General features: G+C 33.5%; 1 protein-coding gene across 1 annotated transcript in view; it reads right to left on the bottom strand.

The window, feature by feature from the left end:
• The window catches only part of LOC149771451 (dynein axonemal heavy chain 5-like), a gene marked incomplete at both ends in the record, with an annotated part of 186,111 nt that overhangs the window by 150,870 nt on the left and 11,822 nt on the right, over positions 1–23,419 (bottom strand). The window contains 10 exons of the mRNA XM_089948431.1: positions 3,196–3,327; positions 4,804–4,917; positions 5,379–5,591; positions 7,140–7,296; positions 7,569–7,744; positions 8,114–8,406; positions 11,757–11,861; positions 13,362–13,474; positions 18,892–18,924; positions 19,799–20,093. Of these exons, the coding sequence (XP_089804557.1) occupies positions 3,196–3,327; positions 4,804–4,917; positions 5,379–5,591; positions 7,140–7,296; positions 7,569–7,744; positions 8,114–8,406; positions 11,757–11,861; positions 13,362–13,474; positions 18,892–18,924; positions 19,799–20,093 (1,631 nt within the window). The remainder of the gene's footprint in view (positions 1–3,195; positions 3,328–4,803; positions 4,918–5,378; positions 5,592–7,139; positions 7,297–7,568; positions 7,745–8,113; positions 8,407–11,756; positions 11,862–13,361; positions 13,475–18,891; positions 18,925–19,798; positions 20,094–23,419) is intronic.

Below are 23,419 nucleotides of genomic sequence, written 5' to 3'. Positions count from 1 at the left end.
CTTACAGTTACACTTTGAACAACATGACAGTATGAAGACCTGTTAGGAAATATTCCAAAATGTTCAGGCAGACTAGAATAGTTAGCAAGACTGCATCTACAGAATAGAGTACATCTGATTCAGTTCAAAGCCTGATGTTTTTATACCATTGTAAAAGCTACAATTTAATCTAAAAGATCTAGTTAAGTATTTGAATCATCAAAACAACACCAGGGAACCATGCCTAATAGCTCTCTTTTCAACCCTCCATTGAAAGCATTATCTGGTATGTTTATACAGACTATACTGAATTTAGTTGGATTCAAAAATATAATAAATTAGATTAAGATATATCAAAAACCAAAACATAAGCTAATCTTCATAAATTACTTACAGGTAATGGACTCTTGTAGACTTTCTGATAGCATGCAAAGAGGGGAATCAAAGTTGATGGTTATGCCGCAAATAGAGACAATACTTAAAACCTTTAAGTGTAGAGTCTACCTTGTTCACCTAACAAAGTCTGCACCACAAGATTCATTGGACCCATCATATATAGTGGTGTGGGGTTTCCTGTCCCACACAAGATTCATAAGATCCATTGTATGTATTTGTGTGGGTTTCCTGTCCCACACAAGATTCATAGGATTCATCACATGTACTAGTGTGGTATTTCCTGTCCCACACAAGATTCATAGGATTCATCACATGTATTAGTGTGGGATTTTTTGTCCAACACAAGATTCATAGGATCCATCATATGTATTTGTGCGGGATTTCCTGTCCCACACAAGATTCATAGGATTCATCACATGTATTAGTGTGGGATTTCCTGTCCCACACAAGATTCATAGCATCCATCATATGTATTAGTGTGGGATTTCTTGTCCAACACAAGGTTCAGAGGATCCATTGTACGTATTGGTGTTAGATTTCCTGTCCCACACAACTGTATATGACTAAATACGTTCCTTTAATCCTGCATATATATATATGGCATGATGACTGATGTATTGTGTCGCAAATTAAAAGGACACCATCATAGTTACTGTGAATTCATTTATTTTCATAGGTCTCAAACATATGTAGATTTGAAAACAGGAATATTGTCATGGTATGTGATTTGAGAAGAACCTCTTCTTGTCTTTACAGCTGCAACATTATTTTGGGGTATTTAAATTTTTGATACAGGTGATGCTCGCTAAACACCAATTCCATTTACTTACTTTCATTTTAATGCCAATATGCATCAATGTGCTTTCTTTTATGCCATTGCTGTTGCCATGTGCTGTGACTCATGTGCAGCACATAGCTCACCAAGAGAGCATGATTATTTTCAATTTACAGCATAACCTCAGGAACACATCTATTATATAAATCAAATATCATCTGTATTTAACACCTACAAATTCAATGGAAATCGTTACCCAACAATAAATAGTAAATTCACTGCATTTGTTAAGTAACAATGATGTCAATTTCAGGCTATCAGGTTCGCGTCACACAAAGGCAAACGTCTAATAGATGAATAACATATTAAACATTTCATGCATTTCATGTTAAAAAAATGAGATCTTAGAGTTAGAATTTGAAAATATTGGTTAAAGATGCTGCTTTAAAATTAGAAAAAAAACATTTAATAATATTTCCTTGTATATATGTGACAGTTACAAAGGTAAAATAATGCTCTGTTGACTGTGTTTGGTAAAACTCACAACATACAAATCACATGTCATGATAATTATTTTAAGAACATTGGGAAAAGTTTTGATTCTGAAGTTTGAGGTCATTACTTCTGTTCCCACTGTAAACATGCAGTTAGTGTTTTAATCAGTTCTATACTCATGTATATCATATCTGCAAGGGTACAAAGGATAGAAAACCAAGTAATCTGACCAACAATATGTTGTGTTACACACACCAACACACTAAGATATACAGAAGGTACAATCATATAAACAAATATTGTCACAGTAATGAATGCATATGCAAATATTTGAAAAGATACAAAATCTTTTTTTTAGTCTTTATTTATTGAACAATATGGTCCCATCCCCTCACATAATAACCCTGTCAATAAAGGTCATCCTTTGATAACAGGCCACCCCTCAAATAACAAGCTCTCTTATCATGCATTAAAAGGATTATAGTTTTTACCATTTTATCCCCTAAAGGCCCAACTTACATTGCAGAGGGAATGGTCTTAACAGCAGGTTGGTGTAAAACTAATTATCTGGAAACCTGATTGAAAGTTTTTAATTTTAAAAAACTCCGAAGCATTTACCTCCATCACAAGACGACATATTGAAAACTCAAGTTTTGTTCTGAGTTGGCATAAAGAATAGCTTGATATGGCATAGGGACAGGTCAAGGCCATCAGGTGGAGACATCTTCATGAGCCATATAAAAAAGTTCTTTTCCCCATCATGGAAAAAAAACAAAAATGCAAGTTTTCTTTTTATTACATACCCCCTATTTTAAGCTTTACATTATTGTTAACATTATCATGTGAATGAAATTCAAAATGAATTTGGATTTATATACATCTGATTCAGTGCACCTAAGAATACAGATAAGGAGATATCAGAGAAAACACCTACAAAATACTAATCTGGGTTTGTGACATGGAAATATGGATTGACAATTCTTATCAAATGCCAGATCAACCAGGCAAGGTTAAATGTGTATGTAATAAAAGTTAATAAATGAAGCTGTACTATAATATCTGCATACTAATAATATGAATACAGTGGTCCCATAACAAACACTTTTCATGAGAACCATGAGTTCCAGTGTTTTAAGTGAGGTTACCTTATACTGGTGAATGTTACATTTTATTCAGCCTGCTTAATGGGATTCATGACCCTACCTGTATTATATCAGGGACTGTGTTTTATAGTGAAATCCATGACTGTACCTGTATTATATCAGGAATTGTGTTTTATAATGAAATCCATGACTGTACCTGTATTATATCAGCGAATGTGTTTTATGCTAAAGAGGCTTTATAGTATAGTAAGAGACCATTGGAAGAGTAGTAAAGATTTTATATCCAGATAACAAGTTTTTACACCATATATAAATGACAACACTGGTATTAAGAAATGGTTCTACCTTTGTGGCAAAGCTATAAATGACAAACCACCAAAACAATAGGTCAAATATCATGCTGTGTACTATATTTCACCAACAAAATTCAATGACTAAGGAGTTTACCTTCGAAGCAAGGCTGTTGAGAAGTGGGAAGACCTCGAGGTAGTTCTGTAAAGAGGTCTTGAGGTCATTGTAGGCATCCCAATCCTTCAGCTTGCTGGGCAAAGCCAGGCACTCATCCCAGTAACTTTCCACCTATAGATAACAAGTAAACCATACAATATAGTAAAACTGCTTAATATAAAACAATATTACCATAGTTGTATTGCATACTGATGTCATGTCATTCATAAGGCAAAACCTAGTCCCAGTTTCCATGCCATGAATTGATTGTGAGTGCAAGAATATAGTTCTGATGGGATAACAGGATCTACCTATCATAATGTACTCATATCAGTTCCCTACCTGACAACAGTACAATGCTGGATTATTCTGTGTAAATTTCCAGGTCAAAAACAGTTTCAAACAAATATGGCTCCTAACTGGAACAGTTAAACATAAAAATGAGAAAGCTCTCCTCCATTAAACAAAATGCTGAAATCTTGTGAATGAACAAAGATTTCCACCACTCCAGTGTTTTCTCATGGATATACTATTGTATGAAATCCCCCATAATTTAAATAATAATAATAATAATAATCCTTCTATTAACAAGAGTCACTCAAAGAGATGAACACTCCACTGACCAAAAATAATTTCCAGAAATCCAAGATAAGACCATTTCTTTAACTTCTGGGTGTTATTCTTGAGCAATAACATTGCATTGTCTGCTGTTTGTGATTTTAACAAGAAAATTCATATGATCCTGCACCTGACTGTTATTGTGATGTCTGCAATTTTTACGGAAGTTGTCAAAATAAAACCAACTTAGCAAACTCATTACAACTGCAATTTAATCCTTTTGATTTCACAATGTTCTTGATGCCCTAGTCACTGGATACAAGACTAAAAAGTCTGCATCACAATAAACTTTTATATGCTGACATATTTTCTTTTATTCTCAATTAATACGAAAAGAGTATCAGACATTTTATATTTAAAAATCATTTTAAATTTAAAATGTGTGATTACTGAACTTTCAGTATTACAGGAGTATTGCAAGAGAGTTTTACTTTATCATCATCCTTTTTTAAAATTTTGTTTTGACTTTTTAAAAAGTTTGGTTTAGAACTTTTAAAAATAGGATCTTAGTGGATTATAAAGAGATCTGCAAGTTATCTGGAAATGGATTAATGAGGGTGTGGTTTATGATTCTTTATATATGATATAACTGTTTAAAAATAACGTAAATACAACCATGAACAACACAGACAATGGGGGCCCCGAGTGGCTGAGTGGTCTAAAGCACTCTCCGTTACGGATCACCTCTGCCATCTCACCTCTGTCTGCGTGTGTTCGAGTCTCGGATTCGGCCAATGTGGGTATGTGAGAAAGCTTGCCAGTAGCTTCTCGTGGGTCAGTGGTTCTTTCCGGGGTTTTCCCGGGTTCTTCCTCCACCATTTATACTGGCCGCCATGTATAGCCTATCATGTGCTGAAAAATGGCGTTAAACCCTAAAACAACAACAACACAGACAATGAATATAGTTCAAGATTTTGTCACAGAAATTCAACTATCGACATAGCTCTCAAATGGCTTACACAGGTGAGAAAAAGGTGATACAAGACTTACTTCTCTGAATGAAGCATCTAGATCTACTTCAGCCCATAGTGTGTCTTTGAACTTTGTGTCAAATGCTATGAATTTCTGGAACAGGCCATACAACTGACTCAGCAAGTCTAACTCCTGCAGTTGACAGAAAAATGAATTAAAAAACATTAACCTAATGAACTGAAATTTGTGTTTACGGATATTATAAACTTGTAACTATAGTTCCTTACTATTGCAAGTAATTTCAGATATTTTAAAATTTTTAATTCCAACTAATGTAAAAAAAGTTTTGAAAAACAATACTTTAAATAGAGTTTTTGGTGGGTATTTGGAAAAACTCACAAAAACTAGTTGATAAAATAGTGGAGTTATGATAAAAAGAATTTATATATGTTATAGAGTAAATATTCATGAGGTCCAAATCCAAGATAAGCACAAAAAACCTATGAATACAAATGAGCTTGTACAATATAACTTTAATCCAATCTTGGACTGGTCAGTGATCTGCTGAAATGTTGAATAATCAGTTTTGATTGATGGGTAGGTGGATTTAAAAAGTTTTCAATAAGATTCAAAAAATCATTTCCCCATCATACCTCTCCTGTTTTGTCAAGCTCAGGAAAGGGTTTACACACAATGCCGAACAACTTGGAAACTGAATCTAGTGTCTTCCTCTTGGCATCATATGCTTTGTATCTCAGCTGAAAGTCTTGCAGCCGAGACACGGCTACTTCAGGAAGAATTCCTGGAACTGCTGGTCCCTGGGCATCAAAAGCATTTCTAAACTGGATCACTTCTACAACAAATGTCTGAAAAGAAAATCACAAGTTTTATCTTGAATGTCACTTAAGTAAGATGGCAACAAAATCATTATAAATTACCTCATGCAAAAACAAATACAAATATGTGTACTGGTTGCCTTATATTATGAATATCTATTTTTTATTAACTATTGGTACATGATTGCATCTGTATCATAAGTACTGTGTGTGTATGTGTGTGTGTGTGTGTGTGTGCATCTGTGTGAGAGAGAGAGAGAGAGAGAAATCTGGATTTTTAAAGTATAATTTTTTTTCAGTCATATCGCTGCAATGTCCACAGTTTGGCAGTTTATAGTGATGTCTAGCACTGGAGCATCATGTTGCAGACATGTAGCATGGTGTCCCACCCAGTCACATTATCCTGAAACAAGGCTGACCATGTCTTAACACTAACCTCTTAATGTTAACTGCCAAGCTAGGCAACTTTTATTATCATTTTTGTAAGTCTTTGGTATGACTCAGCTGGAGTTTGACCCCAGTGGTCCGTAATTTTTGTTCATGACTGTAAATTGTAATGATCATCTATAATAAAGATTATAGATAACAAATGTTTGTACATGGGAATAAAATTCTATTTTAAGACATTTAAAAGCGTAGATTGCATAGGATCTATAAACAGATGTTTACACAGGTGTTTATGATCATAAATAATAATATTAATAATAAAACCTGTTGACAAGTTTGGGGTAATATCTCATTAGCTGGTGGAGTCAGTTGGATTCTTAGAAGCATTAAGTTATTTCACATTGGATGGTTAGATCAAGTGGCTTCTTTTATGATGTGGGATATTTGTAAAAATTCAGGTAGCTAGTAGGAGCAAAGTGTGCTTTCATCCCCTATGCTTGTATATAAGTATGTATAGATGGACAACTTTTTCATTGTTATTTCTTATGTTTTTGTTGTAGCATCAGTCTGCAGATGTATTTAATGTTGTGTTAAGATATTATTTGAGAGGAAACATTTGTTTAGATTATTCATTGGAACTATAAAGTGCTTAATAGACTAAAATATTATTCTGGGACTTTTATGAATTTATTCAAAGGAGTTCTGGATAATGCCATTTTGATATATCAGGATTGTTGGCAGACCAGTATATTCAAGGATGCAAAATTCATTCAGAACATTTGATTCTTGTGGACTTGAATAGAACTTTTTAGGCTTATTCTGGATTCAATTCATAATACTCTAAGTTCCTCTTAAATTTTTATTTTATAACTTTCAAAATTAAATTATTTGTTAAGTTCACAAAACTTTTTGGTTTTGCTTCTTTCTTGTACTTAGTTTATGACCATAGAGTCATAACAATATAAACTTTTTATTTTTGGCAAATGCATTTTCTGAAATCTGTAATAAAGGATTTGTTTAAGTAAAAACAGAATGGTTTTAGTAAATTGTCTATTAATCAGTCCCAATAGCACTTTCTAATAAAGATAAGATTTTTAAAAAATACAGCCCCCAGTTTGGTTAAAAAGATATAACAAACAAATGAACAGATAATACTCAAGGCAGAATGATCAATTGTCAAAAAAATCTGACCTTGACTTGTTTGTCAAGTTCCTGTTCAAAAGCTCCACGTCTCTCTTTAAGCAGCACCTCTTGGACTTGATCTGCCAGATCCATCAACTCTTGCCACTTCTCTCGGAGCTGATCCACTTCCTCCACCTCATTACGCGGCAGACGCAACTCAAACTCTCTGAAAAAAGTCATGTATCATTTCATGTTTCTAAATCAAATATTCAGTGGTGCAAACTCTAGTATTATGGAATCATTAAATGAACTGAAAACATAAATATAGCTATTAGTACTTTTTTCCACTTTTCATGTTATGAGATCTGCCTATTCAGAGGTCTGTTCACCTCTTCAGTCATGAAGATATTGATACCACTGAGTTAATCCATCATTTATATCCTTGCCTTATCTTTGAGAATCTGATATCAAACAGCTACAAGTAGTTTTTCTACTAACCTGAGTTTGGCATACATAGTCTCAATTGGCAGGTATATATTGTCGATTTTGTTTTCCATATCTCTGAGTTCCTCCAGCAGATGTAGAGCACTGTTAAGCTGATCCAAAGATTGAACATGGAGCTCTAGTCTGTTAGTCACATTGGATCTGTACAACACAGCCTGGTCTAGTTTTTTCTGTAACAGCAAAAATAGTTAGGATTTAACCTAAGTATTAGACATAAAATTTATTTTGAGCCGCTTGTAAGATCTTACTGAGCCATTTTTATAACTTTCATGTAACATGCAAAGAAAATTAAGATTTTCTATTAATCACATACAAGTAACTGCCAATAATATTGCTATGTTTGCTTGGAATCATTTTTTACAAGTGACATATATATATATATATATATATATATATATATATATATAGTGACACTAGACACAAACATATTTTGTATAAATGGGTTATTAACTACACCAAGATGATCAAAGTTTATACATACAATATACTCTTTTAATCTTTTCAAAGTCATCTTTATTTGAATGTTCTGTCATGTTTACCTTAGCTTCCTCATGAAGAACAGATGCAAACTGGGTTTTCCAAGCCAAAGAAAACCCATGTAAGGAGTCTTTGATGGGATCCGTATGTAAACATATCGATCCCACTGGAAGCACTTTGGGAATCCCTAGCACTTTTTTCTCAATATACAAGAATCTTTCCACTTCACGTTTGATGGCAAACATTCCTGGATCTGATGTAATGAACTCCTTGAAGTTTCCATGCATGTCATCCTTCCATAGGAAGTTATAGTAACTAAAGTGGAATAAGTGCTTGTTGACAACAGGATCCAAATCTGCACAAATAAAAGGAAGATTAATAAATATTTGATCAAATGAAAAAACAATGGAATTAAACTTTGCTTGTACATGAGGTTCAAAATCTAGGACTAGTTTTGTTTACAGAAAACACATACTATGTTAACTTTAAGACGTAGGACTAGTTTTGTTTACAGAAAAGATGGTGTAATTCGATAATGATGGCAGAGAAATCACAATCATTAGATTTTAGATTTTATAAGAAATTTGAATGTGATGCCAATCTTGTCAGCAATGTGGCTAAGCAGAGTACAAAGTGGTCAATGACTGAGTGACAATCTTGGTTTAAATTAACAAAATGAAACTGCAAACATTGGTAAAACTGCCATTTCAAGAATAGAGACACAACATTTTTTGTACAAACTAGCATTGCCTGCATACTAAAAATACAGATCCGATGCTTAAAAGAAAAAGAATATGTTGAAATAGTGGTAATACATAATTACTTACAGAAATGTAGATGTTTTATCAACAAAACAAGAAAGACTATTCATATGTTACCAGCACCAAAACTTACTGGAAACATAACATAAAAAAGAGTATTCATATTTTTGCCACCATGAAAACTTACTGGAAACACATCACAACAAAGAGTATTCATATTTTTGCCACTATAGAAACTTACTGGAAGCATATCATAACAAACAGTATTCATATTTTTGCCATAATGAAAACTTACTGAAAATGTCTCAATAACAGCTCCATTTAAGTCAACACTATCATGCAGTCTAGATGTAAGCATGAAGAGGATTCATTCACTGAGAAGTTGCAATGGATGAGGTCTTTTAAATCGACCATATCAAGATGAAAAACTGGATTTGAAAATTGTACACTCTGTTGGGTTTTTTTTTCAGTGATAGTGTACAAATTACACCACAATCAGACTAACTATCTCTTGGTGAGGAAATGCTTCTGGTCTAGCATCAACACTGCCAGAACATGTAGCTTCCCTGGAGCTGGCATAGGAAGTGACCACAACTTGCTGACGATGACTATCAAACCTTGTCTTAGGAAAAGCAAAAGGCAAAGACATGTTAGGATCAGGTTTCATTCATGGTGCAAACATCTGAGACATCACTAGTTGCAAATATGCAGCACTCACAATTCTGGGTGCTGAAGAAATCAACCTAGACTCCTTGATCACCACTTTCAACATGACAGTGATAGGCACTGCCAGTGAGATCCTTGGCAAACATCATAGGATAAAGAAGCCCTGGGTGACAGCAGATATCTTTGACCTCTTTGATGTGAGGAGAAAATTAATGAGGAAGTAGGAAGACCTTAAATGAGCAGACAAATAAATACAGGGAGATTAACAACAGGATTAAGAATAGCTTAAAGAGAGTGAAGGAAAACTGGTCACAGGAAATTGATAAAAGCCTGAAATAGGAAAAACAGTAAAAAGGCATACCAGCTGGTGAAAGACTTAACAACAGACAACCAGGTGAGATCTATCATGATCCAGAACAAGGATGGCAAGAATCTCACAGAAGACCAAGACATTCTTAACAGATGGACAGAATACTGTTCTGAGCATTACAACCAGGAGACTTCTGGAGACAAAGTTGTACTAAACTTCCCACTGACCAAAACAGAGGCTGACCATCCAATCCTCAGGGAAGAAGTAGAGGTTGCAATAAAGGCTCTAAAGAAAGGTAAGTCAGCTGAGGTAGATAACATACCAGCAGAACTTGTTCCAGCAGGAAGAACCTCTGTGACAGATGTCCTCATAATAATATGCAACAAAATCTGGCAAACAGGAGAATGGCCCACCCCATAGACCCATTCTCTCATTATCACTCTCTCTAAGAAAGGGAATCGGCAGTTGTGCCAGAACTAATGAAGTAATGAACAATCATCCTCATCAGTCACCCTAGCAAGGTTATGCTTGAGATCATCCTCAACAGACTGAAACCCCAAGTAGAGCACATCATTGCTGAAGAACTGGCTGCTTTCAGAGCAGGATGTAGAACTGTAGAACATATCTTCAACCTAAGAATCCTCTGTGAAAAGTATCTACAGCATCAACAGGACCTCTATCATGTCTTCACTGACATTCAGCATTGTGAGCCACAATGTGGATATACAACATAAATGCAAAATTAATCAGCACTATAGAAAACCTGTATGACAGGGTGACTAGCAGAGTTCTCATTAATGGCAATATAGGAGACTGGTACAGAACTACAGTTGGTGTCAGACAGGGGTGCCTCCTCTCACCCACTCTCTTAAAAGACCAAGCTAATGACAACTCAAATAGCAACAAAAAATATATAGGATGGAATGGTCAGAAGCTGTGTACAGTGACAAGCTTCAAGTACCTAGGTGCGACATGAGGTTCTTTCAAGATTGCACAGACAACAGCTGCACTGTATAGGATGAAGCCTCTTTGGAAAGAAAGCAACACTACATTTGGGTCCAAGATTAAGCTTATGCACTCCCACGTCATTTCCATATTTCAATACAAATGTGAAACAGGGACCAACACAGTGGAACTAGAGAGAACAATCCATGCCTTAGAGATTAGATGTTATCGAAGAATCCTGAACACCTCATACTTAGACCACATTTATAATGAGAAGGTGTGCATTAGAATCCAAAGTACAATAGGATGTTAAGAAAATCTGCTCACCACTGTAGAGAAATGTAAACTAAGATGGTATGGTCTCACACTAGTCTGGCCTGTCAGAGACAATTCTACAGGGTACAGTGAAAGGAAACAGGAAACAAAACAGACAGAAAAAGAGATGGAAAGATAACATCAAAGAGTTAACAGACATTGATTTCATAAAGTCTATTAAAGCAAAATGTAGACTGTTGCAAAGGCATCAGTGGCACCCCTATGGTTAGCAAGGTTACTGGAAAAATGATGAAAAGATGATGATGTACAAATTACACCATTTATGTCTTTATTTGCTTTACAGAATATAATAAATAGGTTATTGAATATATACTGAACAAATATCCATGTGGAGTCATTGCTTGGGCAGGCTGACTCACAAACTCATTGGCCACTATCAAAATGATTCAAACAAATATTTCTCAAATAAATTAAATAACAGTTAGCTCACACTGCCTCAATGTCCAGTGCAGGGGTTCAAAGAACTGGAGTTTCCACTAACATTTAGGTTCAGAATCTAGCAATCTAATCAGATAAAAGGTTTAAACTAAGTTTAACCAATCAAATGTCTTTATCACAGACTTTACAACAAACCGGTAATTATGATGTATGAGGTTGTTTTTCATCCCTTCATCCAGATATCCTAACCTAATTACCCAGAATGCACCAAAAATTATTTCTGAAAATATTATGCTGATTGTTTCTTACCATCTACAACAGTGGATAACTGGGACACCATCTGTACAACATTGTCATCATCATTGACAAGGGCATAGAAATTCTCTTCTCCACCATCCCTTGGCCATGCAATGTCTGAAGAAAATAAAAAAATATGTAAAAATAATCATGCTCTTCTTTATGTCTATTTTGAAAATAGTTTTAAAGCAATTTTTAAACATCAAACATAATTTTAAAAAAATGAATACTATTAACTATAATTTGTTACCATTACAATGTGTCACAGAAAATACGATCTTGCTTTTCTTGGTGATATTCAGTCTGTCTCATGAGTGTGATTGTTTTCATTTTGATAGTCTGATAAACCAAACTCTAAGTTTATCTTTGTTAATTTGTTTATACACTTTCATTCTTTTTTAAGAACTGATCAGATAAATCGAGATCTCATGAACAAGACCAAAGTAAAAACATCTAATATGGACTTTGACCTTAAAGATTCCACAGCCAATGTGGTACATGACACACCTTCTAGTGAGGATGTATACTTACTTTCAAATGGCTTTAAAGATATGGCAACAAAACAAAATGTGACAACCATATGGAAATGTAATTAAAATGTACCATGCTTTTCTTGAAAAAGGCAGGGGACTATAAAATCATGAACAAGAGGACTTTGTCTCATAAAGAAATAAATGGTGCAGTCTCCACCAGAAAGCAAAAACTGTTATATAATATACTTCATCTTTCCAGATAAACTATCAAAAACTGAATAAAAAATTTTGAGTCAATGAAACTTCTATCTGTAAGTCGTCTTTATCCGTCTTCAGAATGTACAAAAGACAAAACCTAAACACACATATTATCAAAATAGAGAACATCAAATAAACAAAACAATCCTCAAGAAAGATGCTGAGACTAGCATATGCTTGACAATAAAACTAAATATAATCAGAACACACAAAAAAATTCAAGACCTTTTAGTATTATTTCACAAGAATGTCCTTAGATGGCCATAAAATTGTAAAGATGTTTATTTTAGCTTTTTATTTTAGGAATTTTCAACCACAGAAAAAGTGTGTTTACATGTGTGAGTGGGGGGGGGCACTTTAGGTAAGAATCATCTTATGTAATCTCTGAAAGAGTTAATATGGTCACCTGCTTTATGCATTTAATAATTGAAAAGGTTGTAAAATTAAAATTTCAATGATTTGTCAGAGCTATTTTTTTTTTTACTGAACATTATATTTCAGTGGTTTACTGATATCATTTTCTACTTTTCTTTGTTTTGTATTATCTGACTTTTCATCAATATCACATCCATAAGATATAACCTTTCGTTCTGAGCTATGGTAGCTCTGTAGGTAGAGTGTCAGCCTCCTAATCCATGAGTCACATGCTTGATAACAACCATAGCAAGCCTGCCTGCCTCTGTGTGTCCTTAAGAAAGGCACAAAGTTTCTATTTTCGTGGCATGATTTAGCCAACAATACCTTCAAAGTGTTGTGAACACTAACCAACTAACCTATATCTTTTGACACCTTGTCATGGATCTTAGAGAATGCCTCTAGTTTTAAGACATTTAACTTGCACAACATTAGGCTAATGAAAAGGATAATTGTGTAAAGATAGACTTACTTCTGTTTGCCTCTAAAATACCAGTTGCCACATCAGTGATGGCTGTTTGGACGATGTCTAGAGTGGGTTCTACAATTATGTTGGGAATGCTGAACTTCACCTCCACCTCAAACCTGAATGGTACAAAATAATATTTCAGATATTGTTGTATTGGATCAAAGTATTTCATTTTTTGATCTTTAAATATATTTAAAAAAAGGCTCTGCAGAAGATTCTGGATCACCTGCACATACTTCTAAAACGTGCAACATTTATGATGTGCAAACAGTACTATGATGTGCAAATACTGTCCTCATGTGCAAACAGTACTATGATATGCAAATACTGTCATCATGTGCAAACAGTTCTATGATGTGCAAACAGTTCTATGATGTGCAAACACAGTAATAATGGGTATACACTACTATGATGTGCAAATATCATTATGATGTGTAAACACATACAATGATGTGCAATACTGTTATGATATGTAAAAACTGCTACAATGACAAAAATCATTATGATGTTAAACACTGCTATGATGTGCAAACGATTTTATGATGTGTAAATACTGTTTGATGTGTATAAGCTGCTATAATGTGTAAACACTGCTATGATTTACAAAAACCTAAGGTGTATGTTCGAGGAATTTCAAAATCTTTCACATAAGATCTTCAAAATCTTGATGGTGCTTCAGTTGGTATCAAAAAGATGATGCTTACATCTCACTATGTGCTAATGCAGATGAGACAAAATGGCCAAAACTTTACTATAGGAATAATAAAATCCAATATGTGCACTGTTATGAGAAAAGTTCAGACAAGGCATAATGATTAGTGATAGGAATGAGGCTTTGCCAAATTCCTGCCTTTAAGCATATCTGATCCCAAAGGTGGGGTTTCCCTGTCTCACATCAATGCATACGATGGATTTTTTGGGTCTCATTTTTCATTAGAAAATAGTGCTCAAAAAAAATGATGGCATATCATGATATAGATACAGCTTTGGAAAGAACAAATTGTACAAGCTTTTATGTTTTTAGAAAGAGCAAACAATTATTTGTTTAAAACAGTTTTGAGAAAGGTAAAACTAAAAGGTAAAAAACACTGTGGATGTCATAAGCATGATGATGTCATCTACAGTGTCTAAAGATGCAGTCATGTTGGATAGATGTATCCCACATGACTTTCATACATGGACAAACTGTATTACACATTTACAGGAATGAGTAAATAAATTATTCCTCCTATATCAAGACAAAAAAATCAAGTTTAAAAATGTTTTTTTCAAAGGTATAGTTCAACGTTATTATGTGCTGACAGGCAACAACTACATTAAACAAACTAGATGAAGATAAACTTTTGTCACGAATCATGTCTCATGCTTTTTAATTTTTCTCAAATCAAGGACTTTTCTGATTTAAAAAAAGGCTTATGTAATCACTGTGATAGAAAAAAAGTTACCATTGAGAAGGAAAAAAAAAGAAATACATATAGAATCATGTTTCAGGTTGTCTAAGATTTCTCAAATCAAGGACTTTTCTGAGAGAGAGAGAGAGAGCGAGAGAGAGCGAGAGAGAGAGAGAGAAAACATATATAAGGAACAATACTGGATACTACAAATGAACACTCACAGGGAATTTAGCCTAAATGATAAAAAATCTAACCTTCTCATTGCAGCCTTGTCAAATTACAGCCATTCATTAGTTTTTCACCCAATGCAAATGTTGCACTAATTTTTTACCCCAAGTAATTACATTTTTTAAATAATTTTATTGTCTTTATTATTATTATTATTATTATTATTATTATTAATGTCAATTATCCCAACATACAATTATCTTAACATCTTTCCTTCAAAACCTCCTTGCATAACTCTAACAGGATATAATTGCTGGCATCGATCTCTCACACCACTTTGTCTCCAGCCTTTGTCTTTGTTCGCAACTCAGAATTAGGTCAAAACATACTGCCTGGTTGTTATGTCATAGATAATAATAATAATAATAATAATAATAATTAATAATAATAATGCTTTATTTATAGAGGGTCTCATTAGTCAAGGACTATTCTCCCTTGAGGCACTCTTAAGGAGAGTATAACAATGTGCATTATATGAAGAATGCAATAATTACTGTTTATTTCAACATGATGAGTATTAAAATACTAAATTCCATTATCTATTAGAAACACATACATGCTCATGATATCTCTTCTTAAATAATCTAATATTTTCAGCAGATTTTACATGTAGTGGAAGCTTATTCCACAGAACTGTACCAGAGTATTGAAAACTCTTTTTAAATTGCTCTGTTCTTGGTTTTGGTGGTAGAAGGTTTCCATGTGATATTGATCTTAACTGGTATTGTGTTGAAAAAGGCCTGAATAAGTCCTAAAGATATTCTGCTGCAGTTCCATGTAGACATTTATATAAAAGAACTGCCTTGTGAAAATCTGTCCTGTCAGATATTATGAACCATTTGAGTTCTGTAAATAATGCTTTTGAGGGTTGATCAATAGATGCATCTAAAATTATGTGTGCTGCTCGTTTCTGAAGTTTATAAATCCTGTCAAGCTCAGATTTAGCACAGTTTCCCCATACATTTGAACAATAATCCATTGTTGGAAGAATATATGGCTTGTAGTAGAGACTGCAAGTTTCCATAGGTACATATTTCTTGATTCTGCTGAGTAGGGCAATTTTGGATGACAGTGTTTTACAAAGCTTATCAATATGGTCATTCCATAATAAATTATTATCTAGGGACACACCTACAAGCTTTTCATGTTTGACATTTTCTAATGGATTATTATTTATTGCAAGAGATATTTCTGGGTTCCTTGACTTGTGTAGCTTTTGTGATGTCCCCAAAATCATACATTTTGTTTTACCTTCATTAATTACCATCCTATTATGTTGTTTTGGACTCTAATAAGGTCCGAGTTTAATCTTGTTTGGATAACTTCAGTATCAGAACTAGATGTATACAAGGTTGCATCATCTGCAAACAAATCTGTATTTGTGGATTCATTATTTAATGGTAGATCATTGATATAGATAAGGAAGAGGATAGGGCCCAAAACTGAGCCTTGAGGGACTCCTGAATGAATAGTGCGAGTTTGAGAGCTAATATTGCCAATGCTTACTTGTTGAGACCTTTAATTTAGGTATGATCTAAACTAGTTTAAAGAAGGATTGTCAAATCTGTAACAGTTCAACATTTGCAGCAGAATTTCATATCAATAAGATCAAAGGCCTTCTTGAAGTCAAGGAAAACAATCCCAGTCATATGTCCATTATCCATTTCCTTCAGCCAAAGATCAATTAATTTGGTAAGTTCTGTTTGGCATGAGTGGTACTTTCTAAATCCTGATTGTGCTTTATGAAATAGAGAGTATGTTTCAAAAAAATTATAGACCGGAATGGCTATATGCTTTTCAAATAATTTTGACAATACAGGTAGAATTGATATTGGTCTGTAATTTCCTGGATCCTCCTTTTCTCCTTTCTTAAAGATAGGTGTAACCTTTCCACATTTCAGTGTTTCTGGAAAATTACCACTCATTATACTTAAATTTATGATATGCATCAGTGACTTTGTTATTACTGTTGCAGCAATTTTAAGAATTCATGGACAATTACCATCCAATCCAGAGGATTTATTAATATTCACCTTAATCAGCATATTGAATACATCAGCTTCACTAACATTAACTACTGAAAAATAATTATCATCAGGAGTTTTAACTCTTATAAATAACAGAAAAGCATCAAGTTCAATTGGGATGTTAGTCTGGTTCTGAATACTGTTACTGGAGATGCTTATGAAGAAATTGTTAAAAATAGACAAGAAAATAGAGAAAATAGACACAAGAACTTGATGATCTATTATTTTTGCACAACTTTATATTGTTGTATCTGTTGTTGTAAATTGTCCCTAGTGAGTCTAACATGTAGGAGCCCAGAATTTTTTGTAGATTTTGTATTAAGTGCTTGTTTTGTATAAGTTAGTTGTTTTGGGGTGTTTTACCTGATGAAGAGCTTGATTAGCCCAAAACATCGGGAAACCAATTTGAATTTGCGCCATTATCAATTTGTGTCACTATATACATATATGTCAATTGTGATCAAGGTCCAATTTAGCCCCATTCAAAGAATGGCTATCCAAAATATGGTTAGATTATGATTAAATCACCATTCCTTATGCAGGATACAAAATAATAAAGTTAACAGAATTGGAGCTTCACAATATAATTCTAACTTTCAAGCAGAAAGTAACAAATATGAAGAACACTAAGCCAATCATGAAAAAAATTACAATTGCAATACAAAAAATTGAAACTACAGTCTTGTCTAAACTGTATGACTTCCACAATTTCTGCCATCCCTTTAATAAGATGCAATGAATGGTATGATTTACTATTAATCACATAAAATTATATTTATTTATTTTACAATCAGGTTAATCCAATATCTGAATGAGCAAAGTTTACAATAGATGACAACTTGAAGACAAGACGGTACATTAAAAACAACTTTGTTTTTCATATGCATGTCAAATAGCATTAAATTTTGAAAAGTGTTTTTAACTTGTGCAACAGATTTTATTTAAACTGAGCAATAACTTAACTTTTCTTTTGTATCAAGAATAATAACTTTTGCATGGCTAGATTAATTATCTTTTTTCTGTAATCACACTGAAAAGTGAAGATTGAAATTTTCATTCTAAAATTTATCACAAAACATCTGAAGCTTGCCTGGATCAGTGTTGATATTTTCGATGTATCAGATATAACCATTCTTGTGACTTCTACACTTATGTATGGGATAACTTGTACTATTCTTTTAGTGTGGCTAGCATGCAATGTCGCTGTCCTTAAGGACACCATTTGCACTGCATGTAAGTCAATCAAAAATCAAATATTTTTTCTCATTTATCATTGATATTCATCTTTCCATCTTGTATTATCAATATCAACAAGAGCAGAGATTCAAACAAATGTAACAGGTACAGAACACTCCTACCTTTACATGTGAACATCTTTTAGTGTAAGTGCCTATAAAGACTGTTTCACTCAAACAAAATGCACAGATCAGCACTATTTGGGCAATAAAAAGTAATAGTAATTTGCTCAAATCAAATATAAGGATGTCGCTCAAATGAAACAACAGAAAATTAAAATCTGTGCATAATTCAAATGAAACATAAGGCAATTAAATTTTGTGCATAACTCAAATTCATCTCCTGAAAAAGGATGATCACAGCCAACTATTTATATTTTGTTACAGCTGTCAAGGAAACAAACAAATGAACTCAAGAAGAGAACAGGTAAAATATATATAAAACAAAAATTGTAAACTTTCTCAGTTATGAAAGAAACCAGACAAAACTAATAAAATTATGGAAATAATTTGCTCTTAAATAAAAATGAAAATAGCTGAATCAGCTAAGCAAATTATATTTGTGAAAAATAATGATTATTGAAAGTGAAATGGTAAAATAAACACAAAATAGTAAAATTAACAAATTACAACATTTCAATATTCTTACTGAAATGTCTTGAGTGATCTCCTGGGTCTGTACCTGAAAACAAATCATTCTACAGTCCATATTATTTTGAGGTAGAGGCAACAATTACATGCGTTTTGATTAATCCTCTCTTCAGTACTTAAGGTTAGAACAAAATATTAGTTTTCCCATGGTTGGTATTGCTTTTCCAAATTAATCATGGGTCTTATTTTATGCCAGAGGTTTTGTAGACTTACCAGAGATAGTAATTTTGATAGTCTTTACTCACATATTTTAACATCATTTAGTTAATTTTGATGGGAGATGAAGTGTCTAAAATTTCCTTGTTATAACAATTGCTAGATCTGATGAACACAAAAAGCAAAAAAACAAAGGAATTTAATGGATCAAAATGATTAAACATCTTAGTAATTTGTACCTGGCTAAATTTAAATGCCATCATTATGGGGGTGCCCTGGAGACACTCAGCATTTATAATGTTAAAACTATTTTTCTTCTGGACAACAGAACAGTCTATATACAAGATCCCAAAGGGAAAGTTACTCTTCAACCCATTATGTTCAGAGCTGTGTGACAAAAGTATCCGAAGTTAGAAAATAAGATTGAAACTGCTGACAATAATGAAAAAAGACATGTTAATTCATTCATTACAAGCTCATTGTTTATAGCATTACTGTCCTGAAATTGAGACTCACTTGAAATATGTAATCTGATGGTCTGTCTACCAGATCAATGTCAAGATGGACAACATAAACATACAATCAGAAACTTCTTTGAGGTCAACGTCAAGTTGGACAGCAATGACATAACTAAGTCTGTCCAAGTAATGGTTAGTGCCTTTGTGACATTACATGTGTGCATCATAAAAAATGCAGCTTGGTCTTCATAAAAACCATATGTATGACATAAACCAAAATATACTGCTTACTTCAGGTAAGTAATCTGATGAGTCCTTTCTGGGGTCCATGTAAGACTAGACAAAAGGGAAAGGCCACTGTCTGGTCTCATCAGAGAGGGATACTTAACCCCAACCATGGGGGATCCCGACCTACTTCCTGGCTGACTGTTTCCCCGAGGGGTGGAGCTGGCATTACTTGAGGCATCAGACAATGCACTGACCGTCCGCACCACTTCACTGTTGCAGCCTGCAGACTCTGCCAGTGCAGCCAAGGAATGACAGGTGGCAAACAGAACAGCATTGTAAACTTGATCTCTGAAGTGATCTGTATATATAAAGTTGACAAGTTTTTAGTTTCATATTTACAATAACTGTAATACTACCCTGATATAACATAATTAACAATACCAAGATAACTTTTTTTATTATCATACTATCCTCATATCATGTAATTAACAACACCAGGATAACATTTTTATTTTCATACTACCCTGATATGATATATAGTAATTAACACTACATGGATACTATATTTTGATTTTCATCTGTAAGTAGAATCTGATCCTTTTTTATCTTGAATTCTTTATAAGAATACATTCTTCCTAGATCTGGCATGCAAGAGCAGCCATGTTTCAGTATAGAAAGAAATATTATGCACAAATATAAAGTGTTTTTGCTAACTGCAGAAAAACTCTATGATTATACATGAAAATTGTTTATAAAATCTTGTAAACATTATTGGCATATGTTGTTCAGTGAAACAGGGGCAAGAACATTTTGAATCTCACTACAACCTAAAATTATATATTTGTATGTATTCCTTGCTGTCTATCAGTTCACAAAATACTATCATTCTGAGCCCAAATATTTGTTCATGGTGTGTAAACAAAAATAATAAAGGAAACATAGTCTAATTTATCTCTAAAGAGGATGAATTTGTTAGAAATTCTGGACATGATCATGTGTACTTCACTGGCATAAATCTTGAAATAGAAACCAAAGTTTGGGATATGTAGAATGCATTACTGCACGCAAGCTAAAGAAGAAAAAAAAACATATCAAATTGCTGTTGTACAATGACACACATGTCCAATCTAATGAGCCTCCTGTGACAGAGTACATTTGTAAAAAAACAACTCTCTTGAAAGCTCCATTCTTTAATGATCAGGCCAGATCCAACTGTTTTTACATGTGTGATTAAGCCTTGTCAGGGATTTTTTTCAGCAAGCAGTCATCACTATTATTTGCTGTGTGTATATCACAGAAAGTGCTTATTTTAATATTGGGAAGAAACAACTCCAAATACAAAATGATAAAATATTTACAAATGTGATATTCTGTAAATTAGATTTGGAAGCTATTCAGTGGCAGTGAGATTGGTATCTGCTTTAAACTAATCCACCATGTCAGCAGGTGACCACTTTCACAGGGTGATAGTTACAATGAATTAGAGTCAGAGGATAGAATGAATTACTGAAGTCATTTGTGGTTTGAACTGTATGAAAGAAGAGGTTGTCAGTTAATTCTAGAGTGTTTTAGGATCAGGTCTTCTGATGGATCAGCTTCAACATAATGAAGGAAAAATATGTGGTAAAATACTGAGCAAGTACCATGTCTACAACATTAAAGAGAAGGCCAAACAGAGATATTTCACAATGCATCATTGACTGAACTAGTGTTAGGGTATCAATCTGAAGTGAAAATTGAGCAGTCTGTGACTGTAATGTTTCCATTAGACTGAGCTGACTGAAGATGTGATGGCCATGTGAGCTATATTTTAGATTTGGTCTAAGGACTGATATGCTCTTTCCTTTGCCTTCATGGAAGTTACTTTTCAAGAAGCCTTGATCCTTAACAGTGTTCTCCACAGGACCCTTTATCATCATGGTCCCAATAAGGCTATAATTTCAAACTTAGGTGTTTGAGAACCTGCCAGTAAGGTATGATGTTTTTTTACTATACTTTCAAAATGATTCTGTAAAACAAACATTCTGTGACCATATTTCAAGCGGTATCCCTTGAAACCACATTCTTTTTATTGTTATAGGGTAGGATAATTACCCCCCTCTCCCAGCTCTATTTAGACTGAGAAATTTGTCGCCAATTATTTTAATAAAGACCATGTGAATAAAAACATTATCAGAACAAATTTATCAATCTATTACCCACTGTACCTCACTTGACTCAGCTGCCCATGTGTGAATAAAACCTCTAATGCTGGTTCAGCCTTTCACTGGCATTTTAATGTGGTCAATCTGTGACAATGTCAACATGTTTCATTTATTTTCACTATCAGTTCAGAAGATGTAATATGTATTACTTTTCAAGTCTGTTAAATCCTCATGCATGATTATAAACATAAATTACCTAGCATCCAGGAAGCCCAATGTAAAAATAAGCTATTGTTTGCCAATTGAGGTTCCATAGCATGATTTATTCCATTTAAGTAAAAGATGGATAAAAATTTAAAAAATTCTGAATGTAAGATTTCCTCTAATTGGATGCAACATTTTTGGATTGGATCATTAGTTTTCCAAACTGCTATCTATTGGCTTACTTAGCAACAAGTTGGTGAGGAAGGGGATAGCAAAAATGAGAAACTTAATGATAATTTTCAGAATTTTAAAATGTACTATTATTTTGTCTTTTATTGTTGTTGTTGTTTCCATGTTTATACAGAATGTGCATTTGGTGAGAAATACCTGATGAATAAAAATCACAGCTCCTCTTATTTTTACAAAGTTCATCCTCAGCAAAATTAGCATACAGTTTGAACAATAAACCTTAACTTCATGTTGATGCTGCCCAGAAAATATTTCTCTGTCCATCCCAAATAAGAAATTTTGTCTGTTTTAAAAGCATTATTACAACTATTTTTTATGAAACTGGATTATTTCTTTATTTAGATTTCAGTAACAGCAAGCAACTAGTTTGTCACTGGAATAAATATTACCATTACATTCTACTGATAATTTGTTCACAATGACAATTATATAATTTATTTGTAATCAGGAAGTTTTGTATCCTTTTTGAATCCATTAATGATCTTATTTTAGACTGTGAAAGGAACCACTAAACAAGGAAGATTATACAGAGAGTGCTGAAGATTAGACTTTTAGTCTGATGCAACCTAACTTGAGACCATGATGTAATTTAGGGAAATTTATTTACTTTCTTTGTATTTCACTGATTTGTTATGATGATAACGTGTTATAGAAAACACTTTTTGTAATACTAATGCATGATTACTTTGATGCTATCAAAAATGCCTGGAAAATGAATGATTTTTTTATTGCATTAGCTGTGATACTGCTGAAGTGTTTATCTCAACTGAAGTCTGATTAGATGGTGATTCCTAAGTGCAATCAGAATGTTTGCAGGGACTGACTGTGATGATTGTGTAATTTATTGGATCTTATTTTATGCATAAGATGGAAAATAAAGCATTGATCTAGGTGTATGACAGTCCTTTTCTGTACTTAAATATCAGAAGTGACACTTGAATCTAAGTAGTTTCCTCATTATTAAACATTATTTTGGAGGTAAACTGTTAACAATTCATTTACTTTATAAGTGATATTGAACAGTGATCAAACATTTTACATGTGCAAACATTTGTTAGATCACTCGGGGAAAGACTTTGAATCCTCA

Source organism: Sinohyriopsis cumingii, unplaced genomic scaffold, assembly GCF_028554795.1.
Source record: "Sinohyriopsis cumingii isolate HCF-2022 unplaced genomic scaffold, ASM2855479v2 utg001850l, whole genome shotgun sequence".
NCBI classification, from domain to species: Eukaryota; Metazoa; Mollusca; class Bivalvia; order Unionida; family Unionidae; genus Sinohyriopsis; species Sinohyriopsis cumingii.
Note: the sequence above shows the minus strand (reverse complement) of the source record. Positions and strands in the feature narration are given on the sequence as shown.